Source organism: Physeter macrocephalus, chromosome 20 (assembly GCF_002837175.3).
Source record: "Physeter macrocephalus isolate SW-GA chromosome 20, ASM283717v5, whole genome shotgun sequence".
Lineage (NCBI taxonomy): Eukaryota > Metazoa > Chordata > Mammalia > Artiodactyla > Physeteridae > Physeter > Physeter macrocephalus.
In genome coordinates, this window is record NC_041233.1 from 85,627,722 (window position 1) to 85,653,041 (window position 25,320).

General features: G+C 41.8%; 1 protein-coding gene across 25 annotated transcripts in view; it reads right to left on the reverse strand.

Annotated features, from left to right (window-relative positions):
- The window catches only part of PSD3 (pleckstrin and Sec7 domain containing 3), a 706,021-nt gene that overhangs the window by 483,767 nt on the left and 196,934 nt on the right, over nucleotides 1-25,320 (reverse strand). The window contains exon 1 of one of the 25 annotated variants that reach the window (XM_055081039.1): nucleotides 24,977-25,042. The exons of 23 other annotated variants lie outside the window; for them this stretch is intronic. In XM_055081039.1, coding sequence (XP_054937014.1) covers nucleotides 24,977-25,004 — 28 coding nt within the window. In that variant the 5' untranslated portion in view covers nucleotides 25,005-25,042. Of the gene's footprint in view, nucleotides 1-24,241; nucleotides 24,613-24,976; nucleotides 25,043-25,320 lie in introns of those variants that run through there. One more of the 25 variants, XM_055081040.1, reaches the window with a different exon arrangement.

Sequence of the window (25,320 nt, forward strand, 5' to 3'; positions counted from 1 at the left end):
AACCCGTGTCCCCTGCATCGGCAGGCGGATTCTCAATCACTGCGCCACCAGGGAAGCCCACTAATGCTGTTTTTGAAGAGTCAAACACTACTTCTTGCTGAATGCCCGCCCTTAAGGGGTTCGTTAACCCCAGTGGGGCTGATCCAGCCGTCTGGGAGCTGGTACACAAGAGGCTGTCGCTTGAAGGGAAGACTAACATGGGCCAGGAGTGAGAAGAGGAGGGGCTGTACTGTCCCTGTCATGTTCTGGCTACGGACACTTGAGGAAGCCAGCTAACTCTTCTAACCCACACAACATGCCCACTACACGAGTGCTGTGGCAGGGATGGTAATGCTCACCCTGCCTACCTCAGAGATGACGGCAAGATCAAACAACACAACATGTGCAAAAAGTATTGCACCATATTAAAATTTGGCAAAACATTTTTCACTTCATATTTTTATGTTTAAAGGTCTACAGTATTCCTGCTCTTATTTTTTTTAGAAGCAAATTCCTTGAAGAGATTTAGCTTAAATTTTAAAACTACAGGGAAATGAGATTAAGTGCACAGAAATTTGTTTTCTTTTTTTAAAAAAAATCTGTTTTGCAAAATGAGCTACAACTGCATGAGCTAAATCTGAGCATACACACAAAACACAAAACAAGAGCCAACCCTTTAACCCCCTCATTCTTTCAAAAATTATTTACGTAGTACCTACCATGCACCAAGCAGCTGGGGAAGCAACACTGAATAAAACAAACTCTTTTAACTGCTAGATATCCCTGTACCTTTTGCATGGAACAGTGCCTGACACACAGTAGGCAACAAGGAATGTTAGATAATTACACTTGACTAAAGGTGCTCGGTTAAATCTGCTCCACTAGGAGAGTGTGTGAGAGACGAAAACAAAAAGCAGAGAAACCCTGTCCCAAAACTCCCAAGATACACCTACCTCTCTGTTACCAGAGAAACAAAATTGAAACAGATGAAAACCAGGCAAAGAGATCTCTAATTTTAAAAACAAGAAAATTCCCAAGTGTAAAACCTGCTTTCCATCAATCAAATACATCAGGAAAGGCAGCATTTCTAGGCCATTACCCCTGGGTCGACAGGGCACTTACAAAATGGCTTAACTAATTAGTCTAATCACCACTTCTGTTCCACATGGTTGTAGCCGCCTAATTACCCAAGTTAAAAATGTTCCCCCAACCCCCATATGCCAAGCCCCTCCACATCTCTGTTTCCTTAAACAATGCTTCCGCAGGAACATTTAATGACACGACAACATGTAAAAAGCAAGGATTGATTTGGAGGTGTAAAAGTGACCCCAACGTTTGGGGACTTTTTTCCTTAGAAACTTAAGGAACACAACTAAAAGTTCTAACAGTCCTTCAGAAGTATGCAAATAAGAGTATGGAAAATAACTTTGGTTTCTGAGACTCTCCTAATCATTGTTTTTAAAATCTGTAGTAAATGGAGAAATGACAGAACAAAAAGCACACTGTTGCCCCAGGTGGTTAGTACCTGCTGGGCTGGAGCCCACCATTTGGCCTGCAGAACCACCTGCCAGTCTGGGCCAAGCAAACCACAGCAGTGGCTAAGTTTGAGAAACCAGCATCGCTGAGCATCTCCTGAGCCTAGCTAAGCACTGGGCTTCCAGGCCAGGAGCACATTCTGTGAAGAGGTTTTGTTTGCCCTATAACCTCAGGGAGCTGGGCCACTGGACTGATTTCTTCCAGTCTTGACCTCTTTTCACAGGCACTTCAGAATGAGCTTTTTTAGTAAAGGAGAAAAAAAAAGGGACCAAGGAACTGAGAGAATCAAAGCAGCATCGAAGGGGCAGAGACCACCCAGAGATGACATGGCTAGTTATTTGATGTTTTGTTTTACTTTTCACTATGTGGAATAACACCAAAGAAAAAAGAAACACTAATTTTAGGCAGAAAAAAATTACCTGGAAGCACAAAAATAGGGCAGACGATTTAATGAGAATACCAGGGATTAGAAAATGTTAAAGCACTATCAAAAGATTATCTAGGGCAGATTTCTTTATTTTCTAAGAAATGCAGTTCATGCACCTCTTCCCACATAATTTATACCATTTTAAACAAGTTTAAAAACCATCAACAAAAAATATCCTAATAAATGGGATTTGTTCTCATTCCTTTAAGCCTCTGCTCAAGGTCCACCCTGAGAGTGGGGTTTAGGATCAGCTCCCCCGATCTATCTCCAACCAAGTGCCTATTATATACCTCAGCACTGTGCTAGAACCAACGAAGAAAAACGAGACATGTCTAACCCTTGTTCTCAAGAAGTTTACAGTCTGGGTGGGAAGAACTGAGTAACACAAAGCGGTATCCAAAGAGATACGGCCTTCTCCTCTCTGTGTCTGTGTGTCTCTTTTTCTCTTCTTACAAGGACACCAGTCACTGGATTAGGGCTCGCTACTCCACTATGACCTCATCTTAACTAATTACACTCACAAAGATCCTTTTTCCACATAAAGTCACATTCAGGGGTTCCAGGTGGACATGAATTTGGGGGGACACTATTCAACCCAGGACATACACTCTATGACCTGATACATATACCTACTGAAATGCACATATATGTGCACAATATACGTAAAGGTTGGCAGCACCACTAGCCGTGCTAGCTGAAGTGGGAAACCACTCAAATGTCCCTCAACAGAAGGGCTCAATGACTGGCAGAATATCTATCCAGGGTAATAGCAGTGGTGTTGCTATTATGCAATGACTCACATTAACCTCCCAATTTTGAGCACAGAATCTAGACACAAAATATAATACTGAATAATTCCATTTATATAAAAGAGCTGAATCTCAACAATGGCAGCTCCATCCACTGTGCTAATCAAGCTGGAAATCTGTCATTCCTCCTCTCCTTACAACCCATCACTCAACAGGTTCTGTTGATCTACACAAACTGTGGCTCACTTATCTTTCCACCTGTTTGTATTCCCATCCAAGAAATCGTCATCTCTCTCCTACACAGCCTCCTAACCACTCTCCCTCTTCCTTTCTGCCTAGGAGAAAGGAATGGAGAGTGATCTTTTTTAAAAGCTAAACTGCTTAAACCCCTTCAACGACTTGAATTCTCATTTTCATAGGACAAAATCCAAGCATCCTACTTCACCGCCCAATTTGTCTTCAGCTTACCTTTCCAATTCCCTTCCCTCCCTGCCCATCTCCCCCTCCCAACACCTCCTCACTTGGCCAGGCTCCAGGCCTTCTTCAGTTCCTCCTGTGCTAAGCTCTTGCCTGCCCCTGCCTTCTGCACTGTTATCCCTCTATAAGGCAAACGCTTCCTCTGGCCAGCCCCATTTCATCAGCCACAGACAGCTGTTGTTTCTGCCTGCCCAGCACTCTTTCTTCTTATAATAGAATACCTCTTTTCTTCTTTAAATAATCTCTCCTCTAGTCCCACTCCATGTGTTAGGCTTAAATTGGCATCTTCCCCTCATCTTCACCCAGGGCCATGCATCTGGGCATGTGACTCAGGCCGAGCCAAGACACTGGCCACAGGGACAGACACATAAGTCAAGCCAGGCCTATCAAAATTAAGCCGAGATTCTGGGGGAGATATAGGGAAGAGGCATGTCCTGGGCCAGATGATGGGTAATGAATGGTTCTATACACCTAGCAGAGGCTATGTCATGGCAAAAAAATGTTCGATGACAGGCTCTCTTCTCCTCTAATTCAGTCCTGGGGGACAACTATCTCTGGTGCACCAGGATCTAGATGAAAAAGAAAAGATGCAGGACAAGGAGTCAGTCTCTAATCCTGGCTCAGCCAATTACCAACCACATGAACTTGGGTAAATCAATTAAATAACTGTTGTAGTTCTCAGTTTCCTCATCTGTAAAATATCAAAGTAGGACTAATCTGTACTAGATATAGATCTAAAGATTTCAGCTCTGTGGTTCCACAACCTCCTTTTAAAGGTATGAACTTAGATAATGGTTATGACAAAGCCAGCCCTAACCTGTATCACTCAAAAATCACAAAAGTTTCTTTCTGACTCTATAGTATGGTGAGTAAAATATAAATGTAAATGGTGCCACCTTTCCAGAAAGGAATATAGATGTGGAGGACTTAAAAAGTTCACACCTATAACTCTCAAACTCCTCTTATAGGAAAGTATTCTATGGCAATAATCAGAAATACAGACAAAAGTTTATATATAAAGTATATGTGTGTATATTCAATATATGTAGAAATAAAATCACAATAAGATCCTGGAAACATCCTAGGTATCCAACAATAGAGAACTGGTTTAATAAGTTATAGAAGGGCCCTAACACTAAATAGTAGGTGGCCATTTAAAAAAGCATTATTTGCAAATAGTTTTAATAACATGGGGAAATGTCCGTAATACAATATTAAGCAAAGTAAAACATGTAAAACCATATATACTGTATGAACACAAACACACACGCTCAGAATAAGAAACAGAAATGCCTCAAAAAGGGTTAACAGTGTTTTATCTCCAAGTAGAGGAATTATAGTTGATTTTTGTTTTCTTCTTTAAATATTTCTGTCTATCCCTACCTGTTTACAATTACCAGGCCTTTTTTCATAATCAGAAAAACATTTCAAATTTTATATTTTAAAATGGAATTTTAATAATTAATTACACAATCCAAGAAAAAAAGCTGCACATGCCCACATCTTCACCAGAGGCCTGCCATCTACCCACCTTTTCCATGATCTAGAATTCTCGTAATGATCACACTCACTCATGGGCCAACTGAAAATAATGCTGAAATATTATATTAAGACAGTGGTCTTATTTTTGCCAAAGTACTGTCATATAATTAAGAGGAGAGGGAGACAAAATATTGCCTCCAAAGACAGTTAAAATGTCCACATGGTCCTCTATCCCTCTCCCAATAACCCAGATGTATTTCTCAAGTCAGCTAGGTGACACCTAAAGACCCAGGAAAATGAGATGCAGAAATGAGCAGGCCATCACCCCAAAAAAGTAGGGCAACATAAAGACAAGTTTTACAGAGGTCCAATCCAATTACACATAGGACTCTCTCCTAATATCACTTGCAGACTGGCAAATCAAATTTGTAATGCTTTTAACCAGACACTGCTATTAGATACAACACTGAAGTAAAAGTCAGACTGAATTTCCAGGTGCAAAACATATGTAAACAAAAAACATAAGAGGTAAACTTGTCCATAGAATCATAAGGTGCTGTGTTTACACTCTGGGAGGACAAAGATCCTGCGTAACAGAGTACACACACACACACACACACACACGCACGCGCGCGCACCCCTAAAACCCAGGGAGGCTTCACGGTGAACCACTTCCCTGAGTGTCCTTTGGCTAGAGGTCAACTGTGACCCACAGGCAGGACCTTCTCTGCCTGCTTTAATCAACAGCCAAATTTCCAGAACTGTCCAAAACTGATAATGCCTGTGGAATGGGAAGACAGTTCTAGAATGTGCCAAATTGTGACACCACAAAAACAGCTAATGACATTTAAAAGAATTAATTCATACACATGTAAAAGAAATAGTGCTAAGACAGAGGTATTATTTTAAGTACTGTTTCAATGTTAGGACTTTTAGACAAAGGTATTTAATACATTTAGTCTAAACGAAACATAAAGGCTGAGTTAGCACCCTAAATCTATCTTTAAAATAACTTTTACCCATTCTTAAAATTCCCTTTTCTAAATTATCATAGTAATTGCTGTGCTTTTATTGAATGTTTACAACATTCCAGGCCCTGAGCTGAGCACTTCATAAAAATGTTCTCCTTTTAATCATTTAATCATCAAAAAAGCCCCATGAAACGGCTTTAACCCCATTTCACCAATGACAAAACTGAAGCTCACAATTAATACACTTGCTCAGAATCAGATCACCATTGAAAGGTGGGACTCAAAGGCAGGTCTGTCAGATTCCATCATGAAGTTATAATGTTTTTCAAATCAGTAAATGGTAGAATAACTTGCTTATTAGGTAACTAACAAGGATCAAAGCTCTAACTGCAATAATTCCAACGTGTGCCAACTGGACAAAAGGTGTTTTACTAAATCAAAGCAGACTACAGCTGGCTGAAACTCCCAGAGAATCCTTTTAGATTGTTAGTGATACTGTAAAAGAAAAAAAAAAGCACATCCCCTCATCCTCTGTTCTAGACTATCTAATGGCTTCCCAACTCAGAGTAAAACCCCACAACTATGTTTGGAAAAGCATGTGGCACACAGGAAGCCCTCAATAAATATTTGTTGAAGGAACGATAAATTATCAGAGCCACTGTATGCTTTCTTTCTGCCTTCAATGTGAAGATGCTTATGTTTTCAGTGAAACAAAACACTGTGGCATTAAATAAGTTGAAGAAACAGAAAGCTTGTCTTTAGGAAAATCACTGAGCTTCAAGTTCAGATGAGGTAACAGAAAAAGGACTCAAGTGTGCCCCAATTAGAACAAAATGAACTTAAGGCTGTTTCATTCTGTTAGCTCTACAGAAGATTAAAAAGGACCTTTAAAAATGTGCTATAGGTGATTTAGTCTGTTCCACCTATACATTAGTAATTGTAGTGAGAAAAAAAAAAGCAGTGCAGCTGAAGTCAATACGAGCTGAGTACCTGTCCAACTGGGTCTTTATTTTCTCTAACTTTCTCAGTTTCCTCATTTGCAAAATGCGGTTAGACCACATGATTTCTAAGGTCCTTCTTTGCTCTGACATTCTATTATTAAATCACAATCTCCAACTTAATTTCCAAAACTGAGGTAGTAATTATTTACATTACAAAAAATCTGACTTTAGAACACAATTTATAACAAAATCAAAAACACCCAAGACTGGAAAGAACTTAAAGGGTCTTTCATTTGACCAACTGGACAACTCACCCAATAGCCAATTCCTATAATCCAAATCTTCCAAATGCAAGCAGTTAATCTAAATATCCAGGTAGGGACCTATTCTCTGTCCAAACACATGTAAACAGAAAGTGGTTTAGTTTTTCAAACAGCTCTGTGAAAAAGTTCTTTATTATTTCAAAGTAAAAATCTGCTTTTCTGTAAATTTCTCTCATAATTCTTTGGAGAAAGATGGAGTAAGTGTACATATTCCTTTTCTGTAGTCAGGTTTCTCTTTAGACCACAGTCCTTGTTCCAAATACTTAAAAACAACTACTCTGCCACTAAGTCTTCTTTCCTTAAGCTAAAGATTACAGTTTCTACAACCTCACCTAATATCACATGATTTTCTAACCACTCACCCATCACTCACATACCTAGCTGTCCTTTCATTGTTAATGTCTCTCTTGAAAGGTGACACCCAGAATTGAATACATGGAGTCTGTTTCAGATACAATGCACTGTTTTCGGCACTTATTTATTGAGGAAGATAAAACCAACCCTATAGCATCATTTTAATGATTTAAAAAGATAATGAGTATAAAGTCTTAGCACATGCTTGGCATATAGTAATCACTCAGTAAATGACTGCTGCTGTGACTGCACTTAACAGTAAGTTATAATAATCTTTTACTAGTATTAGAGCCGTATCCTCCCAATCAAGCTGTAAGCTCTAGTCCTCTACTACAAGGAAGGTTTCCCTTATATATCATTAGCTGTTCTTTCCCCAAGTCAGGGTTGGGCAGAGAAATTAAGTGCTGAGGCCCAACTTAAACTGAAGATCAGTCAGAAGTCAAGATAAAGCAATTCTGAAATTAAGACAAATTAATGGCAAAAGATTTATTTAAAGAGTTAATTTATACTCAAGTTTTCAGAACACAACGATTTCATAAATCAAGCAATCCCCACTCTTTACCCCTGAATCACACAATTTAACAAGGCATCACTGGGACATGCTGAGGAAGCCATCTGGCACAGACTTGAAAAAAGTAAGCTCTGGGATCAGACTGTCTAGAGTTCAAATCCTAAATCCACAGTCTACCCACTTGGTGACCTGGGGCAAATTACTACACCTTTCTGGTCTCAGGTTCCCCACCTGCAAAATGCAAGTCATCACAGTACCTACCTACCTTAAAGGGATTTGTGGGAATCAAATGAAAATGGACATGAAGTGTTCAGAATGGTGCTTCTCACCTTTAAAAACTCTTACTGATGTTGCTGTTGTAACTACTTCTCAGAAATCATCTGAAGAAGCAAATTATCCTAAATAATTTTGCTAAAACTTATTACCTGAAAGTCTCAGCCATTTTTAATTTATATAGACCCTCACCTCTGTTAGCTATTGCTGAAGTCAGTTGGCAGCTTAGCATTTTTTTGCATATTTATAATTTTCTATTTTCCATACATTCATCTATTCATTTTAGGGTAGATTTTTTAATTAATATAAAAAATTCCACCCCAATTTTAATATTTAGCTAGCCATAAATGCTATCACTATAGCAAATAGTATGTTGAGATTCACAGAGAATGATGAAATAAAGGTACAAACAAAACTGTATTTATTACACCTGCAACTGCTCTGCATATAGATCAGCACTGTCCAATACGGCACCACATGGAGCCATTTGGTACCTGAAATATGGCAGAAGTGCTGTGAATAAAAAATACATGTCAGATAGCTAACACTTAGGGTAAGAAGAAGAAGAAAACAGATTATCTCATTAATAATTTTTATACCTATTACATATTGAAATGACAGCATTTCGGAAACACTGGGTTAAATATATTATTTAAATTAATTTCACCTGTTTCTTTTTACTTTTTAAGGTGACTAGTAGAAAATTTTAAATTATATATATAACACATCATATTTCTATCAAACAGCACTGACATAGATGATCCTAAAGAATATGCCTCATGAAAATTAAATTCAGGACAAGATATGTGATCTAAATCACAGCAGAAACGAAACATAGAACTTAAATAAATTTTCAGTTTACATATAATTAATTTCAAACTCTTCCCCACTCCCCCCAAAAATGACCTTTGATGAGTGACTCTTCAATTCTACAGCTGTCTGAGAAGCTTTTATCAGCATGTGCTGAATTTAAGAGGTGTCCTCTACTTTCCACAAGCTAACAGAATTTACTTCTATAACACAGCTCAGCGACTAACCTCCATCAGGAGAGCTAGACTTAGCACAGAAGTGTCCAGAGCATCAGACAGCTGACCACGCTTGAACACACACCTGAACTGGCAATTCGGCCCCAGGCTGCACCCTGCCTCTGGGTCTTCTAAGCACATAAGCATATGTTCAGATGCCCAGGAGGAAAAGGGCCTGCGGATTTACATGAGCCTGAGAGTCTGGCCTTCCACAGATAATACAAATGACACTTGCCTCATTACTACCTACTTACTAAACAAACACCCAGAAGCCAGCAGCCTTTTTGCAGAGATCAATAAAAATGCAAAGTTAGAAGGCAGAAAATACTGAAATGCTGTATGTTCTGAGAATTCCCACTAGAGAGGACCCAGTATGGAAATAAGAGAAAGTAGGAAGAGAACAAAAGCAAAACCTTAAGGAAAAAACTTAAGCTCAGAAGTAGTACCTCTGATATCTTTCTACTCAAAATGAGGTGCACCAGCATCACTGGCATCACCTGGGAGTTTATCAGAAATGCAGGATCCCAGGCCACACCCCAAACCTAAAGAGTCAAAATCTGCATTTCGACAGTGTCCCAAGATGATTTGCACAGCATGCACAGAAGCCACTACTAATCCACACAAGAGCCAGAGACATCTGTAGCTTTAAATTCTTTCTGTTTTTTATCAGCCATCTGTTGCCCTGTGGCTGTTATCTGTAAACACAGGACCATATGTGTATAATGCATGCAATGACTATTTTGTTGACTAAATATATTGGAAAACCCAGAGGATTCCATACCTGCTTAAAGGGTTGTGGGAAATCTGTGCCAGAGATAAGATCAATAAAACAGTTGAGACACCACTACACAGTCATCTGGATGGTCAAAATCCTGAACGCTGACAACGCCAAATGCTGATGAGGCTATGGAGCAACAAAAACTCTCATTCATTGCAGATGGGAATGCAAAACGGTACAGCCACTTTGGAAGACAGTTTGGCAGTTTCTTACAAATCTAAACATTCTCTAACCATACAATCCAGCAATCCATACAATACTCCTTGGATATTTGCCCAAGCAGTTATGTCCACACAAAAACCTACACATGGATGTTTATAGGAGCATTGTTCATAAATGTCAAAACCTGCAAGCAACCATACTGTCCTGGGTGAATGGATAAATTTTGGTACATAAGATAATGGCATATTATTCAGCACTAAAAAGAAATGAGCGATCAAACCATGAAAAGACATGGAGGAACCTTAAGTGTACATTACTAAGTGAAAGAAACCAATCTGAAAAAGGCTATACACTGCATGATTCCAACTGTATGACTTTCTGGAAAAGGCAAAACCATGGTGATGGTAAAAAGATCAGTGGTTGCTAGAGGCTGGGGTAGAGGGGAGGGATGAATAGGTAGAGCAGAGGGCTTTTTAGGTCAGTGAAAATATTCTACTATTATGAAGGATACATGTCATTATACATTTTCCAAACCCAAGAATGCGCAACACCAAGAGTGAACCCTAATGTAAACTGTGGACTTTGGGTGATCATGATGTGTCAGTGTGGGTTCATCAACTGCAACAAGTGGACCATATGATGGGGATGTTGGTAATGGGGAGGCTATGCATGTGTGTGGGCTGGAAGTACATGGGAAATCTCTGTACCTTCCTCTCAGTTTTGCTGCGAACCTAAAACTGCTCTTAAAAAAAACGAAGTCTGAAAAAAAAAAAAAGTCAGCAGTTACTGAAGTGTATGGACAGAGTATACTTCAGGCCCATGCATACTGGTGCAGAACTAGGGACTCCCTTAGGTTGAAAAAGATGAACAGAAACGATCCATACCAAAAAAAAAACATTTATTTAAAGGCTCAGAGAAAAGAAAAAGTTTGATTTTTTTTTATTGGAGTATAATTGTTTTACAGTGTTGCGTTAGTTTCTGCTGTACAACGAAGTGAATCAGCTCTATGTATACATATATCCTCTCCAGCTTGGACCTCCCTCAATAGAGATGGGAAGATAAGAATTTTGTTTGTTGAAAATATAGGCTACATTAACAAAAACTGGTGTTCACTATAGTAAGCTAAATGATTTTAGCTCTTTTAAACTAAACCAAAGTTCTTCCGAAAGGGAATTATGCTGCTACATGAAGGATCATTCCTTTTTTCCTCTTCACTGTCTTTGCTATCAGCAAACATGCTGCTACTTTCCACATTTTAAAACCTTTCCTGACCTCACTTTTCCCTTCAGCCGTATTTATTCACCTTCCCTTTACAACAAGAATCCTTGAAATATTTGTCCACGTTGGATGTTCCCACTTCCTACTCCTGTTGTCTCTTGTCCTCACCATCAATGGCAGGTCCCCACTACTCCACCACAAGTGCTGCTGTCAAGCTCACCAATGACCTCCCATCGCTAAATCCCTAAGTCAGTCCGTGACCTTGACCATCACTATACTTCCCCTCTTCAGTATCTGACTCATCCTCCTTGAAAGAGTGTCTTCACTCACTTGGCTCCCAAGGCATGGCACTCTCCTCGTTTTCCTACCTCATCAACAGATTTTTCTCATTCTCCTTTACTGGTTCCATCTCATCTCCCCAACCTCAGTGCAGAAGTAGCCCAGGTTCTTGGCCCTGAACCTCTTTTCTATCTACACTCACTCCCTTGTGGATTTCTCCAGTCTCTACATTCTGACAGCTCCCAAATGTTTATCTCTAGCCCAGACCTCTCCTCTGAAATCCAAACTAGCATATCCACTGCCCACTGAGAATCTCCAAAATTGAGCTCCTGATCCTTCCCTCCAGATCAGTTTCTCCCTACCCGCTTCAAGCTGCAGAGGTCAAAACCTGGCAATTCACTACTGACTTCTCTCACTCACATCTCACATCCAGTCAATCATGAAATCTTTTGCACTCTATTTTCAAAACAGACCACCCTGGTCCAAGCTGTCACAATCGCTCACCTAGATTACTACAATAGCTTCCTAACTGCTTTCCCTATTTCTGCCCTTCTCCACTTAGTTCTAGTCTCATGAGACACAGCAGCAATGAGTCCTCTTAAAACATAAGCCATATCATGTCAAATGTTTATGTGGAACTCTCCACCAGCTTCTCTGCTCACTCGAGTACAAGCCAAAGGCCTTGCAACAGCCTATGGGACCAGTGGCCTTACAGGAATTGGTGTCTGCTCTCCTCCCTGCCGGCTCTACGCCAGCCGCACCAGTCTTGCAGTTCCCAGAAGGCGGGAAGCATGCCTCGGCCTCAAGACTAGCATTTGCTGGCCCCTCTTCCCCCAAGACAGTCACACGACTCCCTTCACCTTCTTCAGGCCTTTCATTACAAGTCACCACAGGGGGGCCATCCTTGACCATCCTAGTTAAAATTTCAACTTCCTCCCAATTCCTAACCTCCCTCCTTTGCTTTATTTTTCTCCAAAGGACTATACACACATATACAGGAGCGCGCGCGCGCGCACTTCAACTTCCTCCCAATTCCTAACCTCCCTCCTTTGCTTTATTTTTCTCCAAAGGACTATACACACATATACAGGAGCGCGCGCGCGCGCACACACACACACACACACACACACACACACACACACACACACACACACAGTCTGTCTCACCTTGCAAGAGTAAGAATTTTTGGGTCTATTTTGTTGACCACAGTATCCCCAGTACCTAAAATAATGCCTGGTACATAGGAGGCACTCAATAAATATTTGTTTAATGAATATATGAATGAATGAAAGATGACAGTAATACAGAGCTGCATGTGAACTATGATAGTATATCTTGCAGCCTTATAAAAGGGTTGTATCTTAATATGACACTTTGTATGCATATACATATTCAGATACTGTACAAAAACAAAGGTGCTCCAACTTGATAATTAAATTAATCTCATACAAAACCCGAATAACTGTAAAGAAATAGTTCTCTAAACTGAGAGATACTCTAAAACACTCCAAGGGTAGTAGGATTTCTCAAAACCCTAGATCTTACTTCACCAGAGCACAATGAAAAGATGGGTCTCAATAGGTACACCCTTCCTGAAGCAGGTGAAAGTCTCCAGGCCAGTATAATGGACTTTAATTTCTTCAAATGATAGAGAAATTATGACACAAAGTACAAAGCACTTAATGTTTTAATGCTGTATAAAATCTGGATGTAACCAGTGAATGGTATGAGACAGAAAAAAAGTTACTTTGTTATACTTTAGCAGTGCATTCAGTTAACAGAAAGAAATGGGTGGGTCATATTTTTATAAACAACAGTTTAAAAGAACTTAAAAGTATCTTCCAGGTAAAAGGAAAGCCAACTAATTTCAAAAACATTTAGATGCAGAAATAAATTATTTAGGAGTTTAGTAACTGTGTACACAAATGGAAGTGATATGAGGCAGATAAAAGCTAAAAGTGATTCTACAACAAAATGGAAAGTGTCCCAATTTCTCTACCTTATCAATACTCACATAGTCTATCAGGTTTGCTCTTGTTTCTAAAGTTACATATACAGCAGAAGTTCTCACCAGCCGGCAGTTAGCCAGCTCCAGGATGATCAGGCACCCTGTGAAACATCCGAGCTGAAGCCCATTACAACCTGGTGCTCACGGCTAGTAATCAAGGCTCTGAAATTCTGCTCCTATCACTGAGCTGATGGTTACCAGAATCAATTGTGTTTGCTCCCAAACTGATTTATGCCAATATTATGTAATTTAATTAAATATTATTAGAGCGATTATATGTGTACAAGAGTTGTTTCCATGAAAGCTAAATGGAATGCTTTAGAAATAAGCCGTTAAATGACCATAACAGAATTCTACCAACAGTGGTTTATTTTTCAATTGTTTTTACTAAATAGAGGCAAAATAAAATTTATAAAATATTTCTCATATATGAAGATTCATAATGCAATTATCCCTACATACACCAAGAAATTACCATTATCCTTTTAACTCCCCTGTGAACGTTTTGGTATATAATGATATTATAAATTAAAACATTTTCTCATTAAATAATCACAGATATATTTATTTTAGTAGTGCTTCTAAAATATTGACCTTAATTACTCTGAAGCTATCAAGTTCTTTTAAATATATAAATATCTTTATATACAAATAAAATAAAATTTAAAGTATATAAGTATTTTTTAAGTAAATATACCTTTACTTAAAGCTCCAGCTTTAGAATATTACACTATATTTAATTAGATTTTTTTTTTCCCAGATAGAACCTATCAATACAAGAGACAATTGACTGACATATAAGCCACACAAGGAAGGTAGGAAGAAATGAATCAAGAATTTTAAAAAGTGATAAAATCAAAAGAATGAATGAATCAGGTCTCTGAGACCGTTATATCACACCATGCAAACACAGCCCACACCTTTAATCTACTTCTATTAAATGCCTCTGCCAGAAGGGAAAGACCTATGTGAGGAAGTTCACAGTTAACACATTACTCTTACCTTTATGCCCTAGTTGTCATTTGCAAGAAGGCTGTAATGAAAGACACACCCCTGGACCACTAAATGCAGCCCATGAACGCCGTCTACAAAGTGGGGAAAATTCCACTTCCCCAAAGCAGGAGATGCAACAAGACCACACACCAAAGCAACGGCAAAAAATGATCAGGCCAGAAACCCTGCTGACTCTGGAAATTCTACTCCACCACAAGACCTGGGTCAGTATCAGAGCACCTAGTCTGTCCACACATGCTTGGAAGGGTTCCTGGGCTTAGCGATTCAATAGCCTGTGGTGTTTAACTCACTGAGTGACTACTATGTGCCAAAGCACCATTCAAAGTGCCAGAATTTTCCTCTTGGCTGCCACACTGCGTATCTACAGGCAATCACAATATAGGGAACAAGAAAAACCAGTTTTACTAGTTAACAGCTGCGTGATTTTAAGAATGGAAATAATTCCACCTCCTACCCAGATAAATATAACCTACCATCCAGGTCACATTTACTGTCCACTTACTGTTTTAATGCAGGCACTAAGCCCTCTCAAGCATTATTAAGGCCACATTCTAACCATATACTGCACTGCCTCTCACTTGGTGACCCAGGCACAGGAGTCTCCCCATCCCCTGTTAAATGAAGCTGGCCCAACCTCACTTTTATCAAATCCTTTAGGAGACCCTGACCACCCACCCAAAACAAGCAAAGTGTAAGTAAGGATTATGTAAAATTCGATCTGTTTTCCTTTCCATGACCTCTTCTCACCACTGGGTCTCAAAGAGATCTGTGTGGCTATGGAAGGCCACCAGGGATTCAGCAAAGGTAAGAAAACAGGCACACATCTTAAAGGGGAAGAAAGGGGAGGGAGGAATACTTTCATGAGGGTAGTGGCAACCTTATGACTTGAAATGTTTGTGAACCTGGTTTAAATTTTTATAGTGGAACCACCCCTACTATATGAGGGGAGGGGAAGAGAATGTGGGTTGCATTGGATCAAGATCCGTAGCTCCCTATCAGGGAGGGATGTTTGCCACCCAGAGACCACACCCACTAAAGAGTCTAATTAAGTTCTAGGGGCAACCACTAAAAGGTCAGAATTATCACCAGTTTAGATCAGAGTTTCTCAAGTGTTCCTGATCTTAATCATGTGGGGTGATTATGAAAAGTGCCGCCTCAGAACTACTGAACCAGACCTTCAGGCAGCCCTAGAAATCTAAAATCAGGTGATTCTTGTGATAAATGAGTTTGGGAACCTCTATTCAGATCATAAAATTACAGGACCTAAGAAGATCAAGAGGGGTCTTCTAGGCAGGATGTCCTTTTCCTTTCAAGAGAACTCTCTAATCCAAGAGGAAAGCAGCATTTTCTGTACATAAAAGGCTCCAAAGAAACGACTTCGAAAATTTCCTTTCAATACACATAAAGGTCTCAAATCCTCAGAGCTTTGCTTTTCTCTTAAGTAACTTAGGCAAAAGTTAAATCCATCCTTTTTTCCAACCAGAAACCCCAAAAGAATGATATTCATTATACAAATTATTTTACAAATTATTGTGGTGACTGACTTCAGCAAATATGTGAGGACCTATAAGTGTGCTATGCCCACCCAAGCTTTGCTTAAGAAAAAGAACCTCACTTACTTCAAAGGACAGGAACAAGAAAGTGAAAAGACAGCCCACAGAATGGGAGAAGATTTTTGCAAAGCATATACCTGACAAGAGACTTGCATCCAGAATATAAAGAACTTTTTTACAATTCAATAATAAGAAGACAACCCAATTTTTCATAGGGCAAAGGATCTGAATAGACATTTCTCAAAGGAAGATAAACAAATGGCCAAAAAGCATGTGAAAAGATGCTCAACATTATCAGGGAAAGGCAAAACCACAGTGAAATACCACTTAATACCCACTAAGATGGCTAAAATCAGAAAGACAGAAAATAACAAGCGTTGATGAGGATATGGAAAAATGGGAACTCTCATAGTCTGCTGATAGAAATGTAAAGTAGTGCAGCCCCTGTGAAAAACAGTTTGGCAATTCATCCAAGTGTCAAACACAGAGTTACAATATGACCCAGCAATTCCACTGCTAGGTACATACCCAAGAGAAATGGAAGCATATGTCCCCACAAAAACTTGTACATGAATGTTCAGAGTAACACGTTATTCCTAAAAGCCAAAAGGTGGGGGGGGGGGGGAACCACTATCTGATGAATAAATAAAATATATCCTGGCTATTCAATTGAATATTACTCAGCAATAAAAAGGAATGAAGTACGGACACATGCTACAGCATGGCTGAGCACTGAAAACATTTTGCTAAATGAAAGAAACCAGTCACAAATGGCCACATACTATATGATTCCATTTATATGATATGTGCAGAATAGGCAAACCCACAGAGACAGAAAATAGAACAGTGATTCCTCGGTCAGGGAATGGGGGCAATAGTGGGATTAGGGAGGAACAGCTAATGGATACAAAGTTTGTTTCGGGGTGATGAATATACTCTAAAGTTGATTACGAGTATGAATGCACAACTCTGTGAATGTACTAAAAATCAATGAATATACACTTTAAATGGATGAGCTGTGTGGTATGTGAATTTTATCTCAATAAAGTTGTTTTAAAAAGGAGTCCCATTTAACCTCCATGAGCCTCAATTTCATCCTCTGAAAATGGGGTACTACCTAGCTTACAACATCATAAAGAACATATAAGAATATGTAAATTGGGCTTCCCTGGTGGCGCATTGGTTAAGAATCCGCCTGCCAATGCAGGGGACACAGGTTCGAGCCCTGGTCCGGGAAGATCCCACATGCCGCGGAACAACTAAGCCCGTGCACCACAACTACTGAGACTACGCTCTAGAGCCCTCGGGCCACAACTACTGAGCCTGCACGCCACAACTACTGAAGCCCATGCGCCTAGAGCCCTTGCTGTGCAACAAGCCACCGCAGTGAGAAGCCCGCACACCACAATGAAGAGTAGCCCCCACTCGCCACAACTAGAAAAAGCCCACGGCACAGCAATGAAGACCCAACACAGCCAAAAATAAATAAGTAAATTAAATAAATTTATTTTTAAAAAAGAATATGTAAATTCACGTACACACACACACACACTGCTTCACATGGTGCCTGGCACACAGTAAATACAGAATACATGTTATTCTTTCTCCTCTTCCTATCCCCACATTTTTGCAGTGTTATGCCTTGATATCATTGTGTTTTCACCACAAGTTAGAAAACTCAAAATAGTCATGTATTCCAACAGAAGCCTAACCATGAGAATTCTCTCATGATTTCACACATGCTATTATACTCAAGGCTATTCCTACACGCCTGACCCTGGAGAAACCCTGGCGTCTGTAAATGTGGCTGTCTACCTCCTAGACTGAAAAGTATTGGGGGATAAAGAGTAAGATTTTTTTCTCCATTCTGTGGTCTGAAGCACCTCTGCTAACATGTAGTTTTAAAACTAGGCATGCTCCTTGCCAAAATTCATGCAATACAGAAATCTTTCCTACTCAGCTTCATCTACTTTGAAAATCTATTGGGCCTCCAAGACAGCTTTGAGGGATCCCAGAAAAGACCTTAGCCACTTGAATATCCAGCACTACCCACCCGGACTGTGATGCTATGCAGATTCAAAGGGGGCTGGGAGCTATTGAACTATCCACAGCTTGCAACAAAAAAAAGTCAACAGCAGTGCTCTCACCACCTCTGTAAGTTCTCAAACAACTCACAGCCAGCTCTTGAATTAATATAATAGTGGATCTCAGCCAGACACTCATTTTTCTATTTTATCAAAAGCTTTTCCTCCATCTTGCTGAGTACTGTCAACTGCACGCTACCTGTTACACAATGTTTTTTTTTTTTAGTATAGTTCTTACTCTTGAATACATTTTTCTTCTTCTCATCACTTTCAATGATTCTATCTCCACTTTCATTTCCATTAAAATCCCATGCCCCCATATACTCTCACTGCTTTTGTACTTATCAGACATGATGGGGCAAACACATACAAAACTAAAAACTTAGCAAAGCCCAGTCAGTAAACATACCATAAGCAACCAGACGGTCAAGTGGGAACTGACTGCCCAAGACAACCAATGCCATCTAGTAGAGCATTTCTGGTCTAGAGCTGTGCTGTCCCAATATATTAGCCATTAGCCACATGAGGCTACTTAAGTTCACTGAAATTAAATAAAATTTAAAATTCAGTTCCTAAATCTCACTAGCCATATTTCAAATGCTCTCAGTGGCTACATGCAGCTACTGACTGCCATATTAGACAGCACAAATATAAACTATTTCCATCACAGCACAAAGTTCTATTGAACAACACTGATTTGGAGGTAACTCATTGATTCTATGAAAGTATTCCATGAAAGAGTTATTAAATACAGTAGTTTCAGTATTTACAGGCTGTGAGGTTTGACACTCAGAAATATGACCTTAGTGCCTCTAAATGTTTTTTTTTAATAAATTTGTTTGTTTGTTTTTTGGCTGCGCTGGGTCTTCGTTGCTGTGTGCGGGCTTTCTCTAGTTGTGGCGAGCAGGGGCTACTCTTCGTTGCAGTGCGCAGGCTTCTCATTGCGGTGGCTTCTCTTGTTGTGGAGCACGGGCTCTCGGCACACAGGCTTCGGCAGTTGTGGCTCGCGGGCTCTAGAGCACAGGCTCAGTAGTTGTGGCGCACGGGCTTAGTTGCTCCGCGGCATGGGGGATCTTCCCGGGCCATGGATTGAACCTGGCCCGCGGGCTCTAGAGCACAGGCTCAGTAGTTGTGGCGCACGGGCTTAGTTGCTCCGCGGCATGGGGGATCTTCCCGGGCCATGGATTGAACCCGTGTCCCCTGCATCGGCAGGTGGATTCTTAACCACTGCACCACCAGAGAAGCCCAGTGCCTCTAAATGTTCTTGGCAGGTTTTCTTAGTGGTCAGTGGACAAGGCTTTTTGGATCCCAACATACAGTTTGGTACATAAGTACTTAATATTTCCTGAATGAATGAATGAATGGACAGCATATTAATGTCTATACTTCAGTTTCTGCCATGATATACTTACAGATGCTTGTGGAAAGCAATGGGATTTTTTTTCTACATGGAAGATTTTTATGAGGAGAAATAAGCATCAGCGGATGGGGTAGGCAGCTCATGGACCCTTTGGAGACAATAGAAATGAAGCTGAAAAACAAACATCTGTCCAAAGGGAACTCTGATATTCAAGTGAAAAGTTTCAGACCCGGGCTTCCGTGGTGGCACAGTGGTTGAGAGTCCGCCTGCCGATGCAGGGGACACGGGTTCGTGCCCCGGTCTGGGAGGATCCCACATGCCGCGGAGCGGCTGGGCCCGTAAGCCATGGCCTCTGAGCCAGCGCATCCGGAGTCTGTGCTCCGCAACGGGAGAGGCCACAGCAGTGAGGGGCCCACGTACCGCAAAAAAATAAATAAATAAAATTTAAAAAAGTTTCAGACCCAAGGACACATCTTGCTTCTTCAAACACTCATTACTTGTAGCTTTTACAGACACGAAAGTAAGGTCTGGGAACATGCTCTGGAAGATCACATAGCATAGCCTGCTGCCGTTTCTCAGTATTCTCCCAATATAATTTTGCTAGAAAATAATAAAACCACAAAGGCAGCAATCATCCAATTACACTGTCTGTGCCACTGACTCTTACATCCATATTTCCCCTTCCCTCAGTGTCCTGTGACTCAATCTATATTGCTGTGCCTATCAAATGACTTCTTGGAAAGTAAGAATCGTTGAAAAACAAAACTCAAAAAAGCCTTTAAGTTATCATATACAGAGCAAAGCAGTTCCACTGGTCCTTAACCAACAATCACGTGAAAGCCAAACAAAGGAAACTACAGCTCCTTCTGTTTAAATTTTTCTACTTCCCTTGTCCACAGATTGAAGAACCATAGGAAGAGCCAAGCTGCTCCATTTCTGTAATTCACTTTTTCTTAGCAAAGGTCTGGGAACAGAAAGCAAGAAAAACAGGGAGCAGCTGCCACCTAATCTTTTTATTAATGCCCTCGGCTCACCCCCCATTCTCCTCCTATTGTTTTGGACCCCTTTCTCAACAACCTAAGTCCCAGCTCACTAGAAGAAAAAACAAGGAAAAGCAGACTTCTCTGTGTCAACACCCACAGTTACAGAAAAGTCTAGGTCACTTCAATCATGTAAGGTAACTGTAAGTTAATATAGGTGAGCTTTACGCTCAATTTTAAATTGTTAATCTGCTTTATTCTGAATCCCAATTAATTACTTGTAACCATATAGAACTCCTTACATAGTCCCTTAGTAATCCCTTTAGACACTACATGTGTTTTTGAAAGAAAAATACACAATTTCCATCTCTTGAGCCAAACAACAATCCTTGTCCCACTATTTAAGCCAACAGACATATAAAATAATGGTTGCTGATGAATTAGTCACCCAATTTCAGATTCCAAGGCCCAGAGAATCTAAATATGAGAGCCAAAAAGCTCAGTTTCTACAACTCCCAATGCTAACTTTGAGGACATAGAAGCAGAATGGTGGTTAAGACCATTGGACTGCCAAGTTTAAATCTCAGCTCTGCCCCTTATTAGCTGTGTTACTTAACCTCTCCAGACTTCATACTGGAGATAATGGCAGTACTGACCGCATGAGGCTGTCATGGGGACTAGAGGTAACCTGTGTGAAAACACACAATAAGATCTCAATAAGTATTAGCTGTGACTGTAACAATGCATCATGCTTGAAAATGTCACATGAAATAAGCACTTTCCAAAAGTTAGGCCATAATTTGAAACTTAAAGGAAAATGCTGCTTCTCAGACAACCCACACGAAGCTACTAGGTAAGAAAAGAGCCTCAGGCTCAAGTCAAAATGTTCATTTTCCCTCTTACCCTAACCCCAACGATAAACTTCCAAAAATGTCCATCGACATGTACAAGTTATTCTGATTCATCTCACTGGCCTGTGACCAGCAAAAAGGGAATTTCAAACTAGATGGCTGTTCACAGTTAAACAGGCCCGGAGAAATGAGTGGTCAGCCGTGGCCAGGGCCTGGCGCTTACACGGAGGATGGGGAGAAGCTGGCGACTCCCTCACACCACAGGTGTGCCCGAAAGAGAAAATGCCTCGCCACCTCTGTGCCCTGGAGTGTCAACAAAATCCTGCCCACTCAGCACCAACAGGGCCCCAGTTTGTTGACCTTCTAGGCACAGCAGTGTAAAGGTGTAAAGCAACTATACTCCAATTAAGAAAAAAAAAAAAAGAAAAAGAAAAAAGAAACACAGGAAAGGTACAAAGGGACACTCTCTCAAAAAATAATGCCACTGCTAAAATTCTTTCCAGCAAATCTCTGAAACTGCAAACAATACCACAAATGAAAGCTGTCCAGACATGGACACTATGAACAAATGCTCTGGGGAATTTCACCTGGATGGTACACTACCCTAAACTAAGGTTCAGCTGATTTAACTGTGAAAGAACTTAGGAAGAGCTGAGAGGCAGTACCCTAGGTGGAAATGTCTCCACTCTTAGCAAAGGGAAGCCAAGGACCTCTGCACCTGGCCACCACTGCATGGGGAGAGTCCTAAATGTTGAGAATTACCAAAGCAGCAGTGACTGGAGGTGAGCCTGGACCCCAAGGTGTCTGTAAGCCTGAGTCACATGCTCAGGTAAGGGGGCTTTGGTCACCTACTGATCACCAGATTATTTCTCACAGGCTGCCTAAACCTCAATCGCGTCTGAATTCGTTTCTAAAAATTGAGAAGGATCATCATCCATTACTTACTTCTTAATCCAACCCAAACCCAAAGAAATGCTCTTTTCATAATTGTCAAATGACAACATTACCTCAGGTAAATCTCAAACAAACCAGTCCGGAGGCCAAAGCACATACACATTTTAACATTCACACGTTTTTTGCCTCAGCACTTCTTAACCAAGACTGGGCCCAATCCATTACCACACTGGTGTCTTAGTTTATGAATGATGACAGATGACTCCAGAATTTCTAAAGAAGAAAAATCACCTCTAAAAGGAGTAATGCCTTGGACATGTTTTTTTAGAAAAATGCCAGGCTAAATCCCACTCATATTTTCCACCAGGGTCAGCAAACAGATACCAAGGTTTTAGAAAGTGAACAGAACCACGGATGGAAAGTATCGCTGAATTTCCCTTTTTCAGGGAACTATGTGACGTCTTATATTATTTTTATTTCCAAATTCCCAAGATTTACTAGCCTAAAAGGATTTCCGAGATATCTCACTTTTTTTTTTTTTTTTTTTTTTTTTTTTTTTTGCGGTACGTTATGATGTACTGATAATTGAACAAAACACCTATAAAGTATATATATATATTTTATGTGTGTGTGTATACAAAAATTCTGCAAGAATACACAAGCAAGGTTAACAGTTTAACATGAGTTATCTCTCTGGGTATGAGTTTATTTATTTATTTATTTTTTATTTTAAATTTTTTTTGCGGTACGGCGGGCCTCTCACTGTTGTGGCCTCTCCTGTTGCGGAGCACAGGCTCCGGACGCGCAGGCTCAGCGGCCACGGCTCATGGGCCCAGCCGCTCCGCGGCATGTGGGATCTTCCCAGACCGGGGCACGAACCCATATCCCCTGCATCGGCAGGCGGACTCTCAAACACTGCGCCACCAGGGAAGCCCATCTCACTTTTTTAAGTGCTAGTAGTTAATTAAAAGCAAAACTGAAGCTCTTAACACAATGTACGTAGTAAAGCACGTATTATTCTTTGGTCACAAATGAAATGAACAGTGTCAACAAAACCTTTTTTAAAGCCAACACTCATTCAGATTGGCAAATCAAGCTTCTTACACTTGTATTTTTAAAAATAAAATTCAACTGTGGAATTTCACCTTAAAATAAGGTTATTTTTAGCTTTGCAGCTTCCATCACTCTCCCCCACTCAATGGCCAGGATGTGTTGATCCGTTCCCAGAACATATAAACTGAGAGCGATTCAGAAGGTGAAGCTGAGAGTACATCACTGAATAAGGAATGCATGTACACGTTTAGGCATGAAACCATAAAATGCTGGGGCTGGAAGGCCCCGAGGCAGCACCTATCCACCCAATCCCCTTATCCCACAGAGGGGGAAATTTCAGCCCCAGGGGCTAAAGGATGTGACCAAGACAGTGGCAAAAACTCACCCAGCCAGTGATATAACCTACAAGCCAGGTGTCTAAGCACTTTCCATGGTACCCACTCTGCTCCTGTTACCACAAAAAAGTGTGTATTAATGAAATATCAGACAAGACAAACCCACAGAGCTGCCATACGACTTGTGAGAGGATATAGAGAGCTGTAGAAGGACATGCAACAAGCCACTAAAAAACTGTTTGGGAAGGTGTTCTTTTATTTTAATTTGTTTTTCTGGTTTTGTTTGGCATGCCGCATTTATTTTTCAGCGGTGAAGAGGAATTTAACGACTTTTTAAAAGAATATCCCTTGATCTGCAAATACTCTAAGGAAGGACGGTAAAGCCTGTCTTGGAAGAAACTAGAAAGTGCATTCGCTTTCCGCCAGCGGGGAGCATCCTTTCCCCCCAACGCGACGGCCGCCCCAACCCTCCCCTTCAAGGTCCACCGCAACCTGCCCGCTGAGGCCGTCCAGGCCCTCGCTCGCCAGAACCCCGCCCTCCTCTGGGTTCTTCCTTCACAGCTCTGCCCAAGCCGCCCTCCTAGAAGGCAAGCTCCTTCACAGCAGCAAGCCTGTCGCACTCACCTGGCTACGGGGCTCCGCAAAATCCTCTGCAGATACTCAACTATGGCTCATGAATTGCAATCATTTGCTCCCAGAATCCCAGTGAGCGGAATTTTCCAGACCTCGTCTTCCCTACACCAGCAGCTGGACCCACTTAAGAGCTATTCCGGGATGGAAACCCGGGACCCCAGTGTCTGTGGACAATGACGTCGTCGCATGCGTCGCGTCCTCCGAGGAGAGCGGTAAGACTACACATTTGTCATCCAGGCAACCGACAGCATTTTAAACCCACGTCCTCCAAGTGGTGCCTGCTTTTTTTTTTAACATCTCACAACATCGCCTGCCAGAACTCGCAGCAGAAACCCGCGGACAAAGTTAAATGCAAGTACCACCGAAGGGCTGCAACGTCTTTCAAGGTGCGGAATCCCCCCCGCCGGCCGCGCGCCCGCTCGCTGCGCGGAGCTTCCCTGTTCTCCTGACAGAAACCAGAGCGCCGCGCACTCGGCCGCCGGGCCCCCTCCCACCGCCCCCGCCGTCCCGGCCTCGCGGCTGGAAAGCGGGGGTCGGGGTGAACCCCCCGAACCGCCACCCCACAGAGCGAGCCTTCCGCCTCCTCACCCGCACAAAGAGAGGGCAGAAAGGAAGCAGTTCCCGAACCCGACGTCCAGCGGTCCGGGACCTAGCAGCCACAAAGCACCGCCGCCCCGACGGCCGCCCGCGCTCCCGCCCCCGCCCGCCCGCCCGGTCGAGCCTCACCGCGGCGTCGCTTCCTTCCATCTCCCATCTTCCGCCGAGCTGCCGGAGCCTCAGGCGCGCTCTTTGTCGGGCTCCCGGGACACCGGCGGGCGGCGGGCGGCGGGCGGCGGGCGGCGGGCGGCGGGCGGCGGGCGCGCTCCCTAGCGGAGGCTGCGGCCGGGCCGCGGCCCAGGGACGACGGGGGCGGGCGCGAGGCCCGAGGGGCGAGTGGAGGGAGGAGAAAGAGAGGAGGAGGGCAGCGGGGCCGAGGGTGGGAGGGGCGCGGGAGATGGGGGCGGGCCCCGCGGGGGAGAGGGAAGGGGGCGGGGCAGCCGGGGAGGTAGGGGGTGGGCAGGAGCGGGGGG